General features: G+C 47.1%; 1 protein-coding gene across 1 annotated transcript in view; it reads left to right on the top strand.

The window, feature by feature from the left end:
• The window catches only part of LOC119951242 (latent-transforming growth factor beta-binding protein 2-like), a 677784-nt gene that overhangs the window by 598744 nt on the left and 54215 nt on the right, over positions 1-24825 (top strand). The window contains exon 28 of the mRNA XM_038774298.1: positions 19424-19567. Within this exon, the coding sequence (XP_038630226.1) occupies positions 19424-19567 (144 nt within the window). The remainder of the gene's footprint in view (positions 1-19423; positions 19568-24825) is intronic.

The raw sequence follows: 24825 nt of genomic DNA, 5'->3' as shown, positions 1-24825 counted from the left end.
CAAATCTAGGTATGAATTATATTGTAACTGGCAGAACCCTTAGGAAGATTAACACACAGGGGGATCTGGGGTGCAGGTCCACAGTTGCCTAAAAGTGGCAACACAGGTGGCCAAGCTTATTAAGAAGGCATATGGCATTCTTGCCTTCAGTAGCCGGGCATTGAGTACAGGAGTTTGGAAATCATGTTGCAGCCGTATAAAACCGTGGTCAGGCCGCATTTGGAGTATTATGTGCAGTTCTGGTCACCACATTATTAGAAGGATGTGGAAGCTTTGGAGAGAGTGCAAAGAAGGTTCACCACGATGTTGCCTGATCTTGAGGATATTGGCTATGAGGATAAGTTGAATAAACTAGGATGGTTTTCACTGGAAAGACGGCGGCTGAGGGGAGAACTGATAGAGGTTTACAAAATTGAAAGAGGCATAGATATGGTGGATAGTCAGAGGCTTTTTCCAAGGGTGGACGTGTCCAGTAAAAGAGGGCACAGGTTCAAGGTGAGAGGGGAAATGTTTAAGGGAGATGTGTGGGGTACGTTTTCACACAGTGAGTGGTGGATGCCTGGAACGTGCTGCCAGAGGATGTGGTGGAAGCAGACACATTAGCAACACTTAAGAGGCACCTGGATAGATGCATGAATAGGGAGGAAATAGAGGGATATGGACTGAGAAAGGGCAGAAGGTTTTGTTTTTCGTTAGGGCATTTTGATTGGTACAGGCTTGGAGGGCCAAAGGGCCTGTTCCTGTGCTCTACTTTTCTTTGTTCCTTCTATCTTTGTTCTCGCTGTGCTACCGTTCCGCCGAATGTGGTGGATGCCAAGACATTGAGTCAATTTAAGGAGAAGTTAGACAAATTTTTAATTAGAATGGGTTGAAGGATTATGGAGAACGGGCAGGAAAGTGGAGATGGGTCCAAGAGAAGATCACCCATGATCATATTGAACGGCAGAGCGGGCTCAAGTGGCTGAATTGCCCAATCCTGCTCTTGGTTCTTATGTTCTTACTCTCCACCCTGGAAGGCTTACCAACTCCTCACAGAATTACTATCTTGCAATTCCAGCAGCATTACTAGGAGAGGATTAAAAGGATTTGGGGTTTTTATTGCAAAAGTTGGCATGTTGGCATTCAATTTTTAAGTTTGTCCATGCTTGCGCCAAATGTTGCATGGACTACTGCTAAGGGGGATGAAAATACGAATGTCTTCTATAGCAAACACCTTCTGTATTTGCCTTAATGAAATAATGTTTCAAATGAAATGAATGCGAATCGGTTATTGAATTTATCAGCTTGCCTATTTATCCATAATCAAGAGCCAGACAAATCATTTTCAGATACTTATTGAACATGAAAGACATGGTAAGTTTCTTTGAGCAAGCCAGAGCTAAACAGGGAGGCATCAACAATCAAAGAAGAGGGGTCATATTCCAACAGTTGAATGTACCCGCCAAGGTAGTTGTTGCTCTGGGGAGCCCCTCCATGGTCCATTGAGCAGCCGTTATGGGATTCCCCTGCACAGGAACACCTACTGCAGCCCATCCAGAAGCTGCGCCACTCATATTCCCAACTGCTAGTAATTGGCGAGAAGGCACTGGACTCTTCCCCTACCATATTACAGATCCTGTGGTAAAATGCAGCCCTATGACTATGCACGGCTGTTGCATGACTGGTCCGTCAGACAGTTTTTCCAATCTTGGTCCAAGTTGCTAGTTGATAGCAAGGAGAACGTTATAGGCTCAATTTTTGTTGGGTGTGCCTTTGTTCTGTCTGTTGCCAGGGTTGATGTAAGATGGACCATCAGGTTTTAGTTAAATGTGACTTTTTCATATCAGTTAATCACAGCTGAATGACATGCTGAGCCATTTCAGAGAGCAATTAAGGGTCAATCACTTTGCAGTCTGTCTGAAGTCATATATAAGCCAGACCAAGTAATGATGGCAGATTTTCTTCCGCAAAGGACATTACTGTACCAAATGGATTTTCAAGACAATTTTTTCATAGAATTTACAGTGCAGAAGGAGGCCATTTGGCCCATCGAGTCTGCACCGGCTCTTTGAAAGAGCACCCTATCCAAGCCCACACCCCCACCCTATCGCCATAACCCAGTAACCCCACCCATCAATAAGGGCAATTTTGGACACTAAGGGTAATTTATCGTGGCCAATCCACCTAACCTGCACATCTTTGGACTGTGGGAGGAAACCGGAGCACCCGGAGGAACCCCACGCACACACAGGGAGAACGCGCAGACTCCGCACAGACAATGACCCAAGCCAGGAATCGAACCTGGGACCCTGGAGCTGTGAAGCAATTGTGCTAACCACTGTGCTACCGTGCTGCCCAAAACCTAGTAGCTTCATAGTTACCATTACTGATACTAGATTGAATTTGAACTGATCGCCTGTTATTAAGGCCTCTGGTTCGGTAACATAACCTCCATGCGATCGTACCATACTGGTTGTGAAATTGTAGATCCTTGTCCCAAATTTTGATTGTTACGAAAGAAACTGTTTCACAGGTTTAACATTTTGTTTATTTCTTGTAACCAGCTAAGATCTTGCAGAAATTGAAACACTGAGCAAGATCTTCCAGCTGTTCATGCCAGCTGACTCTTCCGGTCCCACTGACAATGCACCCCCGCCGCAGGTTTTTCGGCGGAGTGGGGTGGATTCAATGAGAAATCCCATTGACAGCGGCGGGACCAGAACATCCTGCCGCTGGCTAGTGGCGGGTCACCGAGAAACATGCCACGGGGAGGCCAGAGAATCTATCCCACTGAAGTTAATAACGCTAAAATTTCCTTCCAAGCACAGATTGGCTGATTGCACTCTAAGCCCCTAACAGCTCTCCTAAAGAGCAGGAGAGTTACCATTTCCCGAACAAAGCACAGTTACTTCAAAATGATGCAGAATGATGTAAGGGTACTGAACGTTAAACCCACCATTCCCCAGTCTTCAGAACTCAATCAAGCACTGGCTGAAAATTCTTATTGAAACAGCATATGAAATGTCATGTCATGTTGAGTTTCTTTCATCTCCGAGCGTAAGGGTGAGGCAACAGTAAACTATCTGGGTAACCAGCTGGTTCTTTTATTTGTTCAGTTCTTAAAAACAGTAGATGATGTATGAGTGAATGTTCAAATCTGTTTTCCTTGAAAGAGTTCTTTACATGTTCTTTTGCCTTTGAAAGTGATATACTCTAAAAATTCTGAAGATTTGCTGTCATTTTCGTTTGGTAATTAGTCACTTTTAATAATGACAGTTGTGCATTTTATTGTTTTTCTTCTCAGGATTTTATTGAACAGTAACAAATGCAAAGCAGACTAGAATGTATAGCCTCTTAACTTCATGTGTAAGCTTTCTATGGTGCAGTCCTCATATTTTTGTCTATATTTTACATAAACACCATCCAGAAATTGTGAATGCAATAGTTGCCTCAATCTAGTGTACTGGCCAGAACAAACATCCAGCCAGCAATCCAATGAATATATCAACCGTCAGGTCCATTGATTGTAAATGCCAATTAGGTGATGTGAGCACATTGTGGATTTTTTAGTCCATTGTGAAAGAACGCTGCTTGCCTTCTCGCCTTTCATTATGCCGACAGATATTTCACTGGCTTTGGTGTGGCAATTTACCCTGTCCTCGACAGGGAATCTGTGGCCTGTTTGAACATGGCAAGCAACAGCATGTTTGGTGAACCAGTCTGATTGGAGAATCCTTACTTAGGCACACAGTGGGCAGAGTTCAAGACCCTTCCAGCCTCCCATCCCTCCAAGCTGAGTTCAGAAGTGGGGGAGACCATTTGGTTGGGTAGGATGGCGCCCTCTGCTGCCTCCTGCCGAAGAAAGTCTTGTGGGTGACCTTCCTACACGGATGCCAGTTGTGGTCCTTAAGTAGACAACTATTGTCTACCTAAGTGTTTCATCCTGCCACTACTGGTAGGGTGGGCTCCTCATTCAAAGGCACTTAATTGCCTCGTCGAGGAACCGAGCACCTAAGGGGCACACTCATGTTCATATCTCCTATGTCTTCTGCCCCCTCCCAGCCAGCCTCATCCCACTATCACTTACCTTTCTCCAGAGCAACACCGTCTGGACTGGCTAGCAATGCTTGAAAGAATTGCACAACCTCCTCAGGGCGTTCAGGGTGAGTAGGCAACACTGTGCCCTGGCACCAAACCCCATCCCACAGACCCGTAGCCCTACCCCACCACCACCCGGAGGGTGGGTGAAACCCCACCCTGCACCTCTGCCGGCACCCAATATGGCTGGCATGGCCGGGTGCCCTGGCCACTGAAGCCATCAACTACCCACCCCACTGGGCTACATGAATTGGACTGTCTAACACCGTGCATTTTCTGTGTGTGTGTGTCCGGAGAAGGCCTCATAAGTGCCGGGAGTGGGAGAAGCTCAGAGGGAGTCCAGCGGACTTGCAGCCCCTCACTGCAGCAGAACAAAGGGTGCTAAACATGGTTGGCGGGCCCTAAGAAAGGGCGGTCGCTGGGGTGGAGATCGGCATTGGGGCAACAAATTGAGATCCCGTTGAATTGTGGTTACCTATGGCACTTGTGTCACCATCCCCCCCCAACCCCCACACCACACCATAATAGAATGTATTGTGACCCATGTTCATATAAATTACTGGCTGGTATATGCACAGGTTTTGTGGTAAATCTTATTAAAGTCTCCAGTAAAAAAGGAAATTGAAAAACCTTCAACTTTCTTACAGTTCTATGAAGGTTCAACAGGAGGAATTAGAATTGCCCTTCAAATGAAGCGAGACCCAACATAAAATCTGAACTGGGTGTTTGGGAGTCTGGCTGTTTTTAAGTCACTTTTTAAATAATCATGCCATGTTTTCCTTAACAAAAGCACATTTTTTAGAAAGATACTTATAATCTTACGGAAATCTCTGGAACACTGACAGAAATTTCACTACACCAGTTTCAATTTAAAAAATAAGAATTTGGTAGCAATATACTTTTGTTACCAAGCACAGATTTTATACATGCCAAGATAAACATGAGAGGTTTAGCAATGTCAGGATTTAGTTTTTTGCAAAATGGCATTTTAGAAATTGTTGAAACGGGGCTTTACTGATATGGGACAGTAATCCAAGTGGTTCATAGACAGTTTTAGCCACCACAGGTCAAGGCTCCAACTCAATCTCAAGAATTCCTGACAGGGTGCTGAAGAAGGAGACCCTAAAGCTCACAAATTTAGGGCAAGACCAGATCCTATATGTGTGATTCTCTGGACCCCGTGAACAGCGTTTGCACCTGTCCTCTACCTCCAGAAAAAAAAACCACTCTTCTGTGCCCTGATCAGATGTGCCCTATGCATCACATTGAACTGATTCAATCTGAACCTAGTACATGAGGAGGTGGAGTTGATTCTGTGTAGAGCTTCACTCCACACCCTACCCTTCAAAAGTCTGATCCAGCTTCCTCTCCCACTGCCTTTTACCCTAGTCCACTTCCTATTATCCTTATCCAATGGAGCTTGCTCCATTAACACTAACTAACTATGAATATCCAATATCCTCCCTTCCCCCAGCTCAACATTGAAAGAACCCTATCCATCAAGGATACCAAGAGGAATAAACAGATTCATTTTTGGAAGCAGAAACCTGCCCAAGCACCCCTCAAAGCCAGCAAACTTCCCTTCTATAAACATGTTCCTGAACCACTCTAATCCCTTCTCCCCCCATTTCCAAAATAAAGAATCCAAGGCCGCTGGAATAAAATGATTCTTACCACAAAATGGGGCTTAATGGGGCGAACAACAACATGGCACCCAGCATGAAATGTTGCCTAAACTGTCTCCACTTCTCAAGAGTGGCCGCAACCACCAGAAATGAAGTCCACTTCACAGGAGAAGACAGAAGTGGAGCCGGAACCAAAGCCCTCAAACAAGTGCTTCTAGTGGCACTCCTCTCAGTCTACCCCACATGGACTTTGTGCCCATAAACCTCTCCAGCACCTTCTCAACACTTGAAAACTGTGAATAAGCATGATAATCACATGTGATGGCTCATCAGCATGGGGTTTCTGCCTCAACGACCGATCCGACTCAGGAGGGGACGCGATTTCTCCCTCCCCCACCATCTTCCAAAACAACTGAGACATAAACACATAGAAACATACATAGAAAATAGAAGCAGTAGGCGGCACGGTGGCGCAGTGATTAGCACTGCCGCCTATGGCGCTGAGGACCCGGGTTCAATCCCAGCCCTGGGTCATTGTCTGTGTGGAGTTTCACCCCCACAACCCAAAGATGTGCAGGTTAAGGGGATTGGCCACGCCAAATTACCCCTTAATTGGTAAAAAAATAATTGGGTACACTAAATTTATTTAAAGAAAATGGAAGCAGGAGGAGGCCATTCGGTCCTTTAAGCCTGCCCCATCATTCACTATGATCGTAACTGATCATCAAGTTCAAAACCCTGATTCCATCTTCCCCCCGTGTGCCTTGATCCCTTTAGCTCCAAGAGCTATATCTAGTTCCTTCTTGAAATTACACAATGTTTTCGCCTCAACTACTTTTTGTGGTAGTGAATTCCACAGGTTCACCAATCTCTGGGTGAAGAAATTTCTCCTCACCTGAGTCCTAAATGGTTTACCCCTTATAATCAAACTATGATGCCTAGTTATGGAACATTCTTTCTGAATTTACCCTGTCTAATCCTGTTAGAATTTTATATAAGTTTCTGTGAGATCCCCCTCACTCTTCCAAAGTCCATGAATATAATCCTAACCGATTTAGCTTCTCCTCATATGACAGTCCCGCCATCCCAGGAATCGGCCTGGTATACCTTTGGTGCACTCCCTCCAGAGCAAGAACATCCTTCCTCAGATAAAGACACTAAAACTGCACATAATACTCCAGATGTGGCCTCACCAATGCCCTATATAATTGCAGTAAAACATCCTATACTCAAATCCTTTCGCTATGAGGGCCAAAATACGCGCTTACTTTCAACGACTGATGCACGAGGACCAAGGTCTCGCAGCATATCCACCTCGCTCAATTTATACCCATTCAAATAATAATCTGCCTTCCGATTTTTGCCAGGAAATTGGATAACCTCATATTTATACACATTACACTGCATCTGCCATGCATATGCCCACTCACTCAGCCTGTCCAATTCCCGCTTAAGCATCTTTTCATCCTCTTCACAGTTCACCCTCCTTCCAACTTTGTATCATCTGCAAATTTGGCAATACTACATTTAGTTCCCTCATCCAAACCATTAATATATAATGTGAACAGCTGGGGTCCCAGCACAGATCCCTCCGGTACCCCACTAGTCACTGCCTGCCATCTATTCCAAATTTTTGTTCCTGTCTGCTAATCATCCTCGCCCCCACAACCTTGGATATGGCCTCGAAGAAGGCTGTCCAGAACCCAACAAGTCTGGGGCATGCCCAGAACATGTGGGTGTGGTTGGCCGGCCTCCCTGGCACCATTCACACTTGTCCTCCATCTCTGGGAAGAAGTAGTTCATTTGGGTTCTGGTTAGGTGTGCTCTGTGCACCACTTGCGCAGGAGGCCCTACTTAGTGCTTCGCTCCAGAGTCCTGACCTACTTCCGTCCCTAGTTCACCTTCCAATTTCTGTCTTGCTCCATCTAGTGGTGTTCTCGCATTTCCCCTTCTCCATAAAGTCCACGTCCAGCAGTTCCTCCAGCATTGTGTCACTCGGGGCCCTAGGATACCTCTTTGTCTCCTTGGGGAGAAAGGTTTGATTTGTAAATGTCGAAGCTCCTGTTCGTTTGGTAGCTCCAGTCTCTCCAGCAGCTCATCCAGAGTTGCGAGTCTTTTCCCCATGTAAAAGTCCCTGATCACTAGCCTCCCACCGTCCTGTCTCCACTTCTTCAAAGTGGCATCTAGCAAGGCTGGTGGGAATTTGTGGTTACCACAGATGGGGGCCATGGTGGACACCTCGGTTAAGCCGAAGTGTTGTCTCATCTGGTTCTAGGTTTATAGCATAGCTAGCACCACTGGGCTAGACATGTACTTTGCCGGGTCGATGGGAACGTTGTCGTGGCGAGGGCCCGGAGGGTCCTTCCCTTACAGTTGAATTCCCTCCAGCCTCACCCATTCCTTGCTCGGCTCTCTCACCCATCCCCTCACTGTCTCAGCTGTGGCTGCCCAGTGGTAGTATTGCAAGTTTGCATAAGCCAGGCCGCCTATCTTTCTTCTCCTCTGCAGTGTAGTCTTGGGATTCTTGGATTGTCCCCCCCCCCCCCCAAGACACACACACACACAAACGCCATAATTATTTTATCTATTCCTTGGAAAAGGACCTTGAGGATGAAGATCGAAATGGGTCTAAACAGGAAGAGGAACCTTGGCAATATGTTCATCTTAATCGTCTGCACCCTCCCTGCCAGGGAGAGTGGGAGTGCATCCCATCTCTGTGGGTCATTTCTGACTTCCTCTGCCAGACTGGTCAGATTCCACTTCTGGAGCCGTGTCTGATCATGGGCTATCTGGATCCCCAGTTAGCGGAATTTGTTTTGGGCTAGTTTGAATAGTAGACCCTCCAGTTCTGTCCCTCCTCCATTCGGGTTCAGCGGGAATACATTGCTCTTGCCCAGATTGAGTTTGTAGCCCGAGAAGACCCCAAACTCTTTCAGAAGCATCAGGATTTGCTTCAAGCTGTTCTGTGGGTCTGAGATGCAGAGGAACAGGTCATCCGCTTAGTGTGAGACACTGTGCTCTTTGCCTACTCCTCGGATGCCATTCCAGCCTCTAACGTCTCACAGAGCGATCGCCATGGGTTCAATTGCCAGGGCGAACAGGAGCAGGGAGAGCGGGAATCCCAGCCTCGTGCCTCTGAGCTAGTGGTGTTGGTCCGAACGCTCACCTTGGGAGTGTTGTACAGGATTTTCACCCACGAGGTGAACCCCATCCCCAGCCCAAACCACTCCAGTACCTCTATGAGGTACTTGCATTCGACTCGGTCAAAGACCTTTTCTGCCTCCAGGAGGACGATCATCTCTGGTATTCTCTCCCCGGATGGGGTCAGTATCACATTCAGTAGCCGTCTGATGTTCGCAGTTAGCTGTCTACCCTTGACAAAGCCCATCTGGATCTCTGTGACCACTTCTGATACACAGTCTTCCAGTCTCTTGACCAGAGGTTTCACGAGTATTTTTGCATCAACGTTAAGCAAAGAAATGGATCTATGTTATCTGCATTCCATTGGGTCTTGTCATTTTTGAGTAACAGCGATATGGAGGCCTGTGTTAGCATTGGAGGCAGAGTGTCCCTTGCTAGCGAGTCTGCGAACATCTCACATAGGTGCAGGGCCAGAGCTGGTGCAAATATTTTATAGAAATCTGCTGCAAACCCATCAGGTCCCGGAGCCTTCCCCTCCTGCATGAGGTGATGCTCTCCATGACCTCTCCCAGTCCTATTGGTGCATCCAGCTCCCTCCTTCTGTCACCCCCCCCACGGACTGTCCAGTCCAATAAGGCACCGTTTCATCCCCGAGTCCCCGCCGCGGGGTCAGAGGTGTACAGTCCCCAGTAGAAGGCCTCAAATGCTTGGTTGACCTTTTTTGGTTCAGCTACCAGTCCGCCTCTGCTGTCCTTTATCCGGGCTATCTCCCTCGTGGCTGCCTGCTTTCTCAGCTGGTGAGCCAACAGGTAGCTAGCCTTCTCTCCATGCTCATAAAAGGTCCCCCATGTCTGGAGGAGTTGGTGCACTGCCTTCCTGGTGGATAGCAGGTTAAAGTCTATTTGTAGCTTTTAACTCTCCGCCAGAAGTTCTACGGTTGGGGCCTCAGAGTACCTTCTGTATGGATGCGATCAGTTGCTGCCTGGCCGCCCTCTCTTCCCTCTTTCCACGAGCCTTGTTGGCTATAATCTGACCCCTAATCATCGCCTTCAGTGCCTACCAGAACGTGGAAGGTGAGACTTCCCCATTCTAGTTGTCAGTCCTGTACTTGCCGATGGCCTGTAATGTTTTCTGGCAGAAGACCTTGTCGGCCAAAAGGTCCGTGTCCAACCTCCATGTGGGGCCCTCTCCAACCTCACATTCATGTAATGTGGAGCGTGGTTGGAGATGACTATCACGGAGTATTCCGCTCTTACTATTTCTGGAAGCACCGATTTTCCCACTACAAAGTAGTCAATACAGGCGTATACCATGTGTACTGGTGAAAAGAACGAGAATTCCTTCTCACCAGGGGTAAGAACCGTCACGGGTCCACTGCCGCCATCTGCTCCATAAGTGCTCCCAGTTCCCTAGCCATGCCTGTCCTTTTCCAAGTTCTGGGGTTTGATTGGTCTGTCAATGGGTGCTGTACACAGTTAAATTCCCCCCCATGATCAGTCGGTGTATATCGATGTCGGGGATTTCTGCCATGGTTTTCTTTTTTTTTCTATAAATTTGAAGTACCCAATTCATTTTTTCAATTAAGAGGCAATTTAGCGTGGCTAATCCACCTATCCTGCACATTTTTGGGTTGTGGGGGTGAGACCCACGCAAACACGGGGAGAATGTGCAAACTCCACATGGACAGTGACCCAGAGCCGAGATTGAACCTGGGATTTCCGTTTGTTAGGGGGCTGTCCGAAATGCCTACAGTCACCGTTCTCACCATGAGGTCGGGTCCCAGTGCTCCGGGGTTTCCCTTTGTCCAGGGGGCACCTAACATGGCCGCCAACTGTGTTTACACCACTTGTGTGCGCTCCTGCACTCCAGGGTTTCCCTTTGTTCAGAGACCCTCCAAAGTGGCTGCTTGCGACGCCATCTTGTTCCCTCAACCTACACTTTACTTCCTGAAGCCGATCTGAGAACCATTCCTTTCTTATCCTTGTATTTCCCTTATGGTCCCCCCCCCATAATCTGTCGAGTCCCTGCCCTCGATCCCCTCTGGCAGGGCCACGGATATTCTGGCACTGGGGCCGATTCTCCTGGTCCTCGACCTTCCCCTTCGGGCTCCCCTGGGTCACCACCAACCTTTTAATTTCAGCATACAGTGCGACAATCCTGTTGCTCTGCTCCGTCAATGCCTTTTCCAGCTCTACAATCATCTTTCCCTGAGCTTCCAACTTCTTCCCCATTCCATCGATCCCCATCAGGATGGCAACCAACACCTTGATGCCACCTTGACCGCCACCTGGATCTCCATAACTCCTCCCTCATCGCCACTGGTTTCTTGGTCAGGAGTGTCTTCCATCCACTCCAGGCGGGTGGGGCAGGGTGGGTGGCCATTGTTTGGGTCGTCGGTCTGCCTCTCTCTGAGGTGGCTGGGGAGCTCCTTGCTTTATGGGTCTGCCAACTCGTCCAGCCGACTGCTCATGGACTTTTCCTGTGATCCTGCCTTCCTGCCTTCTCTACGGCTTCTCAAGATCCCATTTGCTAGCATGTTATTCCTATCCTCTCCCTTTCTTAATTGTGGTGGGATAAGTCTGAATTTTCGGGCTAATTTCGACTAAAACTGCCTATTTGGTTGTGTTCTGGAGGAGAGCCACCTGATGTGTGACTGCTCAGCACATGAGAATGGGGATGAGAAAAATATCAGCCATGAACGAATGGCGGAGCAGACTCAATGGGCCGAGTGGCCTAATTCTGCTCCTATATCTTATGGTCTTATTATCATCGTCACCGGTAGTCCTGTTAACCAGCTTTCTATCCATCTCAAGACACCACCCGCAATCCCATGCATTTTAGCTATACATAGTAAAAATTGGTGCACTTGGATCCTCCAAGCCCTCAGCCACCCTCAAATTCTGTCATCTGGAGTGATTTTCTAAATCACCCATCTTGACTCTTAATGCCTTGTTGTCACCAGCCATGCGTGCCATCTCCACTTCCACTGAGGTAATCTGGTCACTTTGCCTTGAAAGAGCCACCTCCACCTCTTTTAGTCTTTATCACTTCATCCACTTTTGCCAAGGCTGGTCAAATGGAGGACATCACCTCTTCAATCATCCGTTCGTGATCCTCAGAGACCTCTCTCTGTAGTTTCTGAAATTCCCCCGCTAGGATGCTTATGAGCATCTCAGCAGTTAGTGGCCACCAATGCTGCAGGAGCCTCCACTATTTTCTTCACCGATTGATCTCTTGAGTCTTCCGAGTTCAACAACGTTTCCTTATTTTTCTGCTGCTAGTCTTGTATTTATTGGGCATCCCTTTGTTGTGGGAATCTTAACCCATCGATCTAACCAAACTTCAGCCCAAATCTCCTCCAAAAATCAGGCATAAAATGTTTAAATAAAAGTTCTCTGGCTGGAGCCACCTTGTGTGTGACTGCTCTTCTACACGTCACCATCAGAAGTGAGCCTGGGTTAATGAAGGAGAGCCTTTTAAACTTATCTTTCAAAAGGTTTCCTCATGCAGACTGTGCTTCATGACACCTCTGAGATGCTGTGAACCATGATTCTTTGAGCCCAACTCCATGAAAATTGTGGAAGACTAAAATATGCCGGTGGCACAGTGGTTAGCTCTGCTGCCTCACAGCGTCAGGGCACTGGGTTCAATTCCATCCTTGGGTGACTGTTTGTTTGGGTTTGCACATTCTCCTTGTGCCTGCTTGGGTTTCCTAAGGGTGCTCCAGTTTCCTCCCACAGTCCAAAGATGTGCCGGTTAGGTGGATTGGCCATGCTAAATTGCCTCTTAGTGTGTGAATGTGCAGGTTAGATGGGGTTATGGGGATAGGGTGGGGAGTGGGCCTCATGATGGTGCTCTTTCAGTGGGTCGTTGCAGACTCAATTGGCCGAATGGACAATTCTGTGCTATGAGAATTGTCTGCCTATCCCTGCAATGGAGTTGACTAGGTCAGAGGTGCAGGCTCACAACAACAGCCCACGCCCTTAAAAAACACTTTTAATAATAATCTTTATTAGTGAAAATCCCCAAGTCGTCACACTCGGGCGCCCGTTCGGGTACACTGAGGGAGAATTCAGAATGTCCAATTCACCTAACAAGCACGTCTTTCTGGACTTGTGGGAAGAAACCGGAACACTCGGAGGAAACTCACGCAGACACGGGGAGAACGTGCAGACTCCCGCATAGACAGTGACCCAAGCAGGAACCGAACCCGGGTCCCTGGCGCTGTGAAGCAATAGTGCTAACCACTTCTAAACAAGTATAACGTTTTGGATGCTGTTGGGGGGATTACGTACCGGGGGAAGGCCCTAGTGGCCAGGTCTCTGGCACTGAGTCTGGCTCTGTGGCTCAGAAGGGAAGGGGGGAGAATAGAAAAGCAAAAGTGAAAAAAGATTCAATGGTTAGGGGAATGGATAGGAGATTCTGGGAGCGAGACTCCCAGAAGGTATGTTGCCTCTCGGGTGCCAGGGCCAGTGATTGAGTCGACAGGATTCTTAAGGGGGAGGGGGAGCAACCAGAAGTTGAGGTGCACATAGGCACCACGACATAGCTAAGAAAAGGGATGAGGATCTAAAAAGTGATTCTAGGGAGTTAGGTTGGAAGCTAAAGAACAGGACAAGCAGAGTGATGATCTCACGATTGCTACCGGAGCCATGTGCAAGTGAGGCAAGGAACAGAGAGCGAGTGCAGCTGAACACGTGGCTACAGGACTGGTGCAGGAGGGAAGGCTTCAGATATGTGGATCATTGGGATATCTTCTGGGGAAGGTGGGACCTGTACACGAAGGACGGATTGCACCTAAACTGGAAGGGTACCAATATCCTGGGTGGGAGGTTTACTAGTGCTCTTCGGGAGGGTTTAAACTAGTTTGGCAGGGGGATAGGAACCAGAGCTATGGATCAGAGGATAGGGTAGCTGTTGAACAGGCAGAAATAGTATGCAGCAAGTCTGTGAGGAAGGATAGACAGTTGATAGAGTTGCATTCAGTAGAATGGGTTAAAGTGTGTCTGTTTCAATGCAAGGAGTGTCAGGAATAAGGGAGATAAACTTAGAGCATGAATCACTCCTTGGAACTTCGATGTAGTGGCCATTACAGAGACATGGATTTCACAGGGGCAGGAATGTGTTAGATGTTCCGGGGTTTAGATGTTTTCAGAAGAATAGGGAGGGAGGTAAAAGAGAAGGGGGAGTGGCACTGTTAATTACGGAGTGCACCACAGCTGCAGAAAAGGAGGTAGTTGAGGGGGGTTTGTCTACTGAGTCAGTATGGGTGGAAGTCAGAAACAAGAAAGGAGCAGTCACTGTATTGGGAGTTTTCTATAGACCCCCCCCCCCCCCCCCCCCCCCCAGTAGCAGCAGAGACATAGAGGAACAGATTGGGCAGCAGATCTTGGAAAAGTGCAGAAGTAACAGAATTGTTGTCATGGGTGACTTCAACTTCCCTAATATTGACTGGAACCTCCTTAGTGCAAATGGTTTGGATGGAGCAGATTTTGTCAGGTGTATACAGGAAGGATTCCTGACTCAATATGTAGATATGCCGACTAGGGAGGAGGCTATATTGAACTTGGTGCTCGGCAACGAACCAGGCCAGGTGTGAGATGTCTCGGTGGGAGAGCATTTCGGTGACAGTGACCACAACTCCTTGACCTTTACCATAGTCGTGGAGAGGGATAGGAACACACAGTATGGGAAGGTATTTAATTGGGGGAGGGGAAATTATACTGCTATTAGACAGGAGCTGAGGAGCATAAAGTTGGAACAATTGTTCTTGGGGAAATGCACAACAGTAATGTGGGGATTGTTTAAGGAGCACTTGCTGTGAGTGCTGAATAGTTTTGTCCCACTGAGACGAGGAAGGAATGGTAAGGTGAAGGAGCCTTGGATGACAAGAGAAGTGGAACTTCTAGTCAAGAGGAAGAAGGAAGCTTATGTAAGGTTGAGGAAGCAAGGATCTGACTCGACTCTAGAGGGTTACAAGGTACCCAGGAAAGAACTCAAAAATGGACTGAGGAGAGTTAGAAGTGGGCATGAAAAAGCCCTGGCGAGAAGGATTAGGGAAAACCCCAAGGTGTTCTACACTTATGTGAGAAATAAGAGGATGATCAGAGTGAGAGTAGGGCCGATCAGGGATAGTGGAGGGAACTTGTGCCCAGAGTCTGAGGAGATGGGGGGCCCTAAATGAATACTTTGCTTCAGTATTCACAAGAGAGAGGGACCTTGGTGCTCATGAGAACAGTGTGAACCAGGTTAATAGACTCAAACAGGTTGATATTAAGAAGGAGGATGTGCTGGAAATTTTGAAAAGCATCGGGATAGATAAGTCCCCTGGGCCTGACGGGATATATCCAAGGTTACGACGGGAAGCGAGGGAGGAAATTGCTGCGCTGTTGGCTATGATCTTTGCATCCTCACTCTCCACTATAGTAGTAACAGATGATTGGAGGGAGGCAAATGTTCCCCTGTTCAAGAAAGGGAATAGGGAAATCCCTGGGAATTACAGACCCATCAGTCTTACGTCTGGTGAGCAAAATATTGGAAAGGATTCTGAGAGATAGGATTCATGATTATTTAGAAAAACATAGTTTGATTAAAGATAGTCAGCATGGCTTTGTGAGAGGCAGCGCATGCCTCACAAGCCTCATTGAATTCTTTGAGAATGTGACGAGACACATTGATGAAGGTCGGGTAGTGGATGTGGTGTATATGGATTTCAGTTACGCATTTGATAAGGTTCCCCATGGTAGGTTCATTCAGAAAGTTAGGGGGCAGGGGATACAGGGAAATTTGGCTGTCTGGATACAGAATTGGCTGGCCAAAAGAAGACAGCGAGTGGTAGTGGATGGCAAATATTCTGCCTAGAGGTCAGTGACCAGTGGTGGCCCGCAAAGTTCTATTCTGGAACCTTTGCTCTTTGTGGTTTTTATAAATGACTTGGATGAGGAAGTGGAAGAGTGGGTTAGTAAGTTTGCCGATTACACAAAGGTTGGGGAAGTTGTAGATAGTGTTGAAGGTTGTTGCAGGTTACAGCAGGACATTGACAGGATGCAGAGCTGGGCTGAGAAGTGGCAGATGGAGTTCAACCTTGATAAATGTGAAGAGATTCATTTTGGAAGGTCAAATTTGAATACTGAATACAGGGTTAAAGGCAGAATTCTTGGAAGTTTGGAGGAACAGAGGGATCTTGGGGTCCACGTACATAGATCTCTCAAAGTTGCCACCCAGGTTGATAGGGTTGTTAAGAAGGCGTATGGTGTGTTGGCTTTCATTTACAGGGGGATTGAGTTTAAGAGCCGCGAGGTTTTGCTGCAGCTTTATAAAACTGTATTTAGACCACATGTGGATTATTGTGTCCAGTTCTGGTCGCCTCATTATTGAAAAGATGTGGATGCTTTGGAGAGTGTACAGAGGAGATTTACCAGGATGCTGCCTGGACTGGAGGGCATGGGTCTTCTGAAGAAAGGTTGAGGGAGCTAGGGCTTTTCTCACTGGAGTGAAGAAGGCAGAGAGGTGACTTGATAGAGGTGTACAAGGTGATGAAAGGCATGGATGGAGTGGTAGCCAGAGCTTTTCCCCAGGGGACATAATTTTAATGTGATTGGAGGAAGGTATAGGGAGGTGTCAGTGGTAGGTTCTTTACACAGAGAGTGGTGGGGTGTGTCGAATGCACTGCCAGCAGAGGTGGTGGAGTCAGAGTCATTAGGGACATTTAAGCGATTCTTAGACAGGCACATGGACAGCAGTAAATTGAAGGGATGTAGGTTAGGTTGATCTTATATTAGGATAAATGTTCAGCACAACATTGTGGGCGGAAGGGCCTGTACTGTGTTGAACTGTTCTATGTTCCATGTTCACTGTGCTACCATGCCGTAAACCTTGGAAATATCACAAACCCTGGAAATAGGTGAGGAATCCCTGAATCAGGTCCCAGCTGCCATTTTCACCCCTCTCCAGAATCTCCCCAACTCCATGAAAACCTAGCCCATGTTGTAGTATGTTCCTGTTTCGAACTTGCTTACTGTCGCTGCTTTCAAGAGCAAGAAATAAGGATAGTTTGAATGGTAATATCCTACAAATCTGTGATTCAATAGTTAATTCACTTCTGTGAGGCTTAATTATTCATACCAATTTTGTTTCCTCTTTGAAAATACTGTATAACCTGTCAGCTGAGAACTTGAGAACATTATTCTGTAAGCATAGATACCTTTGCATGTTCGTCAATGCTGACTGAAATTCATAAACCTATTCAGTTCTACCATTATTACTGTTGAAGCTACAGGAAAATTTTAATTCCTGTCAATCCGTACAATTATGGACAAATTTTCTACTTCGACCAAGTTTCTTAAACTTAAAAAAATAGATAAGTTAAAAGATCTCAGCCACTTCTGTTAATATCCTACGATATAGGCCATCAGGCCCTGGGGACTTGTCTGCCTCCAATCCCAATAGTTTGTTGAGTATTGTTTCCCTATTGATGCTGCTTTTTCTAAGTTCTACCCTTTCTATTATCTCTGAATGACCTGTTCCTATCGGGATGGAACCAGTATCCTCCACTGTGAAAATTGAGGCAAAATATTGATTTACCATCTCTGCCGTTTCTGTGTTTCTGTATTAACTCTCCGGTTTCATTTTCCAAGGGACCAACATTCACTTTCGCGATTCTCTTCTTTTTTATGTACTTATAGAATCTTTTGCTATCCTTCTTGATATTTTGCACTAGCTTTCTTTTGTAATTCACCTTAGCTCTTTTTATTACTTTTTTATTAACCCTTTGTTTATGTTTGAAAGTTTCTCAATTTTCTAGCCTGCCACTGGCTTTTGCAACATGATATACCATAGTTTCTGTCTTTATATTGTCTTTAACCTCCTTTCTTAGCTACGGATGTTTTTTTACTCCTCTTAACATCTTTCTTCCTCTCTGTAATATATTTTATTTGTGAGGAATTGAGTATCTCCTTAAACAACTACCACTATTCATCAACTGTCCTACCTTTTAGCCATCCTGCCCACTCTACTTGAGCCAAATCTGTCACCATGCGTATTTAACCTTTGTTTAATTCTAGAAGGCTAGTGTGGGACTCCACTTTCTCGTCCCCAAACTGAATTAAGCATACTATGGTCATTATTCCCTAGCGGTTCCTTAACTCTGAGGTCATCAATTAATCCCTCATCATTATACAATACCAAATCCAGAGTAGCCTGCTCCTTGGTTGGTTCCACAATATATTATTCCAAGAAACAATCTCTAATAAATTCAATGAACTCTCCCTCGAAGCTACCCTTGCCAATTTGATTAATCCAGCCTGTGTACATATTAAAATCACCCATGTTAAGGACTTCAATAGGTGGCAGTGCAGGAGGGTTGACCATGGGCTTCCTGCCCAGAAAAATCTGGTAGTGGGGGGGGGGGGGGGGGGGGGGTGCAGGAAGACGGCGGGGTTTTGGCACACACATGCTTCCGAGCTCACAACCAGCAAGAACAGAAGATTCTGCTCTCTGTTTTACACACCACATATGAAGGGAAGGGGATATCTAGTTGGCTTGCCCCTCCTCCACGCTCCCCGCCCCCCACCTGTGAAAACATGGCCCCTCTCACCCCCAGTTGAACTCCACAACTTAGGACTCCAGCATTGCATCAGAGAACTTAGAAGTCCTCTCTCTGCGTTGTTTGCAACTTCAAACAATTGCAGTATGGGCAACCAGCAGAAACTCCCTTTAATTCATTGTATCTTCACCTTAAGAAGGACAAATTTTATTGAAGAGCTAAAAGCTTTTTTTTAAAATTTAGATTACCCAATTTTTCCAATTAAGGGGCAATTTAGTATGGCAAATCCACATTTTTGGGTTGTGGGGGTGAAACCCTTGCAGACATGGGGAGAATGTGCAAACTCCACACGGACAGTGACCCGAGCTGGGATCGAACCTGGGACCTCAGCGCCATGAGGCAGCAGTGCTAACCACTAGGCCACCGTGCTGCCCTAGTTAAAGAGCTGAAAGCTGGCGAGAACATATACTAGCCTCGCACGCAGTTAGGCTTCCTGCCGCGCACATAACCAGCCAATAGCGCTAGTTGTGCTCAGCTGTGCACTATAATTACATAAATGAGGAAGCAGCACAAAGTTTGTTTGTTGTTTATCTCAACGCAAGTGAGCAACGGATAACTAATGAATCACAATCGCTGCAGCGGAAAATTGTTGCAGATGAATCTTTAGCCCATAGAGTCAAGAAATGTTGTACTCAAAAGGTATTTTCAGAACAGGTGAATTTGAAATGGTGTAACCTTTTTTATTCATTCATCACTGGCAAGGCCAGCTTTTGTTGCCTATCTTTACTTGTCATTGAAAAGTTGAAAATAGGATACCTTCTTGAACCACTGGCATCCTGTAGGCAACCTCTTTGTTACGGTTTGATAGAACTGGGTGTTTTGCTGGGTCTGAAGTCACATGTAGGCCAGCCTGGGTAGGGATGATAGATTTCCTTTGCGAAAGGTGCCATTGGCCTGACATGTATCTATCACTGGCATTAGGCTGTCTGACTAAATAAATAACATCATTAAAAATTCATTCTGTCTTCATTTTTAGATATTGATGAATGTGCGATGATGAATGGAGTTTGTGGAACAGCACTCTGCGAAAACTTTGAAGGTTCCTTCTTCTGTGAGTGTATGGATGAAAATGAAGACTTTGATCCAGCAAGAGGCCAATGCCGCCCTCGTATAGCCATGGGTAAGTCCAAGTGAAATGTGCAGAAGTAACAAGCCAGTTCAGTAGTTTACAGTTTAGGAAACAGAAATCACATCATGGATTTTAAAACACCTGTCTGGTACTTAATATTACTAATATCACTAATATTACTAATATACACTGTTCTACCTGGATTGCTACATTTATGCCGGTCCAGTAAAATTAATCGGAATATTAAATGTATAAGAGAATTTGTGCATTCGGGTAAAATCACCAAGCCCTTGCTACGAGTGAGGCTTGAAGGAATTGCAAATCAGAAAACAATGCCAGTGTTCCAAGGGACCTATACTGAGGCCTTAACTTTATATTATATATGCTGATAACTTGGATGCAAGAATAGAACAGTGTACAGTATATCTACTTTTGCAGATGACAAGTTTAGCAGATGCAAAGTTAAGAGGAACAATACATTGCATTTACAGGAGCAGGAGGTTGCAGAAGGTCATAGGCACACTGATTGACAGATGAATTTCAATGTAGAAATGTGAGGTGTAACAGACAGGATTGAATTGCATTGATTTCCTCTTATCGCCTGTCCATAAGCAGAAGGTATTTTGAACTTGTTTTGAAAAGCGTAGACAATGCTTTCCAAAACCCTCGGTTTTTGTGATCCAATATCACAAATAATCCACAGCAAGTTTTGTGTTAGGATTAACTCAGAAGTTTAATTTATTTTACACATTGGGCAAGTGTCATTTGTGCCGGTTTTGCTGGGAGTCTCCCACCGGCTCCGTCGGCGAGTTCCCCACCGCTATCTAACCTCACTTAGTAACATATTTGAGCCCTGGGGAGCTTCTCCCCTTTCAAGCGCACACTCACAATTATTGTCATCACTGGGGAGCTGGACTCACTGGCCAGGTCGGCTTCTCCGCGATCAAGCCACCATTTTGAAAGGGTGCCCCAATTTCTAAGTGGGCTCGTGGGTCCCTCACACTCCCCCACCCATGGGTAATGCCATCCTCCACACACATGGGCATTACCCACACCCCCTCAAGTGATAACACCCCGCTGTGGGGTAGCTGAGGGACTTGCTTTTCAGGCCTTCCCATGTCCCTTTTCACCCTCTCCCCTTCCAGGAGCCACACCCTTCACCCCCTCAACCTTCCAGAGACCGTTCATACCCGCCCTGCACCCCCCCCCCCACCCTTCATACCACCCCCACCACCCTCCTTCATGGGCATGGCTCCCCAGGCCCTAACCCTTGGCAGTGCCACCCTGGCACAATGGCAGTGCTCCTGCCAGCTTTGCAGTGCCATCTGAGCACCTTGACAGTGTCAGGCTGGCAGTGCCAATCTTCCAACCTGGCAATATAAGGTACCTGTGTTCATGGGGAGACCAAGGGCCACTCTGCCTGTCACTGACCACCCAGCGTCCTCTGTTGGTCCAGAAGACTCCCTGTGTGCCATTCCACATTTGTGTGGACCAGTACTAAACGGCACCCAGCTGAGAACTCCTTGGGGAAGCCATTGGAAGCCAGGAGCCTGCTAGATCTGGGTGAATATGCCTAAAGTGGGTTTGAAACCAACTTAAGCGCGTGTGACTTTGTCACGCCCATTGTGGGCGGGTTCCTGTTCGCAACGCCTATCGAGATCTGGTTCGATCTCGTGAGGTGCACTGGCTGTCGAGAGGCCTGCGGGAAACCTCCCCCGACATCTACCAGCCTCGCCTAAAAGAGAAAAGTGTTTCCCACTTTCTGCTCCACACATTCACACGCTAAAAAGGGGATGGATAGAGGAAAGGAGTTTTGTAGCACAAAGATCACAGAAAATTAATATTAATTTACGTGAGTTCCAGAGTCCAAAGTCAGGATCCAGAGGGTGTTTCCTTTGTGGTGGGTTCCATTTCTGGCTTGGAAATCCTTGAAATGAATGCTGCTGCTGCTGCACGATCAGCCTTTCTGCCTTTAGGCCACTTGGCAGATCAGAAATGTAATATTAAACTGTCCAAAAGGCCAGAGGCTTGGGTATGTGACATAAACTATATCAGGCTCATCCTTGCACAAGAGAAGGTCCCGTTTACCCTTCGCAGTGCCTCACTCCATACTCTCCAATTGATCTCCCCTCCCAACTCTGCTTCCCATTTCTCCTTGATCTTCACCAGCCGCTCACCTCCCTACCCCCATCCTTCCCCCAGCCACTTGTGTATATCCCCAATTCTTCCTCCTCTTCCACGGAAACAGGAGTCGCTCCAGCAGGGTGTATCCCGGAAACCTAGGGAACCCCTTCCAGACCTTTTGCGCAAAGTCCCTAACCTACAGATACCTGAGCTCACTCTTGCTCGGCAGCTCTACCCTCTCCCTTAGCTCCTACAGACTGGCAAACCCTTCCTCCAAATACAGACACCTTACCTTAACCAGCCCCACTTCTCTCCACCTCCTGTGTACACTATCCATCCGCCCTGGTTCAAACCCATGATTCTCGCACAGCGGCGTTAACACTGACATCCCTTCCACCCTAAAATGCCTCCTCAACTGATTCCAAATCTTCACCGTGGACTGCACCACCGGGCTCTCTGAATAGCCATTGGCAACATTGCCGTCACCATAGCCCTCAAACTAGATCTAATTTTGCAGAATTTATGATTAAGTCTAAAAGTTTGTAAACTATTTTCTTGTGAAGAGCAATTCTGCCCTCTGCTGTCTTTGCTGTGGTATTGTTTAATAGGTACATAATCGACAGTAAGGAAAACAAACTAACCCCTGCAAACAAAAACATTTGCTGCGATTTTGCATCTGTGAATTCAAAAGGCGTCATGGCCGCAAAATCTCGCAAAACTTGGAAAAGAACAGTCTCGCCGGTGAGATCATTTTCCATTCTCCCCACCCCCGTCGGTGATGTAACGAGGTTCCCAGCCAGGAAGGTTGGGAATGTCATTTCAGTAAATAATAAGGGGCTGAATTCTCTGCCGCCTCTCGCGGAGTTCCCGATGTGGTGGAGAATCCAGTGTCTGCCAAAAAACAGGAAAGATCCGTTTCCGATGCTCCGGTCCACCGCTGGTGGCGGCATCGAGGTTTGCTCGTCGGGCCAGTGCGAGGATGCAAATCGGTCAAATTGACCCAGTTGTATCCTATTAACGGGCTGGGCACTGAATTCTCCAAGCCTGCGTGAATTTCACGTCCTCTAGGCCTGGATTTATATGGGCTAGAATTGGTGCAGGTATTTCCAAATATGGCCCTGGCACAGTGGACCTCGCAGTGGGCCAAGGGGGTAACATTTTCATGAAGGAGCACCCAAAACCTATTGGAGGGCCCCCTTCCCCTCCCCCCTTCTTACAATGCAAATCCTGCCATCCCACTCCCACCAGACCGCCCTATCGGCACCCACCCACCAGAGACCCCACATAGACCTCCCCCTATTACAGGGATCCCCCACCTGAAACCCCCCCATTACAAAGACCCGCACAGGGACCGCCCATTACAGAAACCCCCCAACAGAAACTCCCAAATTACAGAGACCCCGCCTGGAAGTCCCCCGTAAGAGAGACCCCACCTGGAATCCCCCCATTATTGAGACCTCTGTGTGGAAGTTAGACAGCAGCCTAGACAGAGACAGTGAAAAAAGATCACTGCTTTAAAAATCGCCTGTGCAATACACCTGTTACCTCACACAGAGAAAACAGCATCTGTAAACCCCTAGAAAGGAAAAATCACATTAGCTGAGTTCAAACCCCCTCAGATTTTTGATTTGCAAGACTTTTATTCGCATAAATGTGAAATTAATTTTACTCGGCTGTGATTGACAGCTTGCAGACACCCAGCTGTCTGGATTGTTTAATCTCATTTCCCTTCATGCGTGAGTGGATTTCAAGTAGCCTGCTGTGATATTAACTGCAATATTTATAAACATCTAGCTATGAATGACAGCACTTGGACCACATCAAAGGCAGTTAAATGTTTTCTTTAGAGAAAAGGGGAAGTAAGAGAACTTGTAGGAAAGTGCACATCAGAGCAGTTTGAGTCATTCAAAAAGAAAATACAGAGAATCCAAAGCCAACATGTTCCCATGGAGGTAATGGGTGGAACCAAAAAGTCCGAAGAACCCTGGATGTCAAGGGAAATACAGGAATGGATAAGGCACAAAAGGGAGGCCTTTTGCAGATACATGGCCCTGAAAACAGTGGATGCCCTAGTGAAGTACAGAAAGTGCAGGGGGTACTCAAAAAATAAATTAGGGGAGCGAAGCAGAGCATGAAAAAACACTGGGGCAAAATAAAGGAAAATCCCATGGTGTTTTACAAGTATATTAAGGGCAAGAGGATAACCAGGGAAAGAGTGGGTCCCATTAGGGATCGAAGTGGCAACCTGTGTGTGGAACCGAAAGATGTAGGTGATTAATTAAATATTTTGCATCTGTGTTCACTATGAAGAAGGACAATGTAGGTATAGAATGGACGGAGGAAGACTGTACTATAATTGAACTGATTAGCATTCTGAGGGAGGAGGTGTTGGGGGTTCTATCAGGCTTAAAAGTGGATAAATCCCCAGGTCCAAGATGTATCCTAGGCTGCTGGGTGAGGCAAGATAGGAGAAGCTGGATTCTCCATTTGGGAGACTATGGTTTGGATTCTCCGATTTTCAGGCTATGTCTGGAGGGTCCGGGCATTTTACGTCAAAAGAATCGGCGGCGCCCCAGCACTGATTCTCCGACTGATGAGGGGTGAGCAGCTGTGCCATGTAAACCTCCCGGCCTCCACAACAAAAAGGGCCGGAGAATCTCCGGGTTGTGGCCACGCATGCGCATGGCCGCGACCTGCAGCGGTCGCGCCGTACAACATGGCGTCAGCCGTGCACGGACCCGACCTGCCAGATAGTGCCCACCTGGAAATGCCCCTCACCACCCCCCACTAGTCCCCCCAGCCCTCGCCAAAGTCCATCCCAGCCAGCAACATGGCTCCCGCCCAACTATGGAGGTGCTGGACACAGTCCGCAGCCACCACACTGGGTTCCCACACAGCTGGGACCACACGCCCCCACGCCGTCGTGAACCCGGTCCATTGGGGGCGGAGCATCGGGGGAGGGCCTTCAGGTGACATCCTGAGGCCATCCCAATGGTGCCTCGATTATGCCATTTTGGAGAAGGCAGAGCATGCGAAAACAGGCACATCACCAATTCCATCGTAAAAAGGAATTCTCCGCCCGATCACCAATTAAGAAATTGGCATTGGGGAATGGAGAATCCCGCTCATTGTTCTCATGCTGGAGCTGAATTGCACCAGTTTCACAATGCCATTGGGGTGGTAAA

This window comes from Scyliorhinus canicula, chromosome 2 (assembly GCF_902713615.1).
Source record: "Scyliorhinus canicula chromosome 2, sScyCan1.1, whole genome shotgun sequence".
NCBI lineage: Eukaryota > Metazoa > Chordata > Chondrichthyes > Carcharhiniformes > Scyliorhinidae > Scyliorhinus > Scyliorhinus canicula.
Note: the sequence above shows the minus strand (reverse complement) of the source record. Positions and strands in the feature narration are given on the sequence as shown.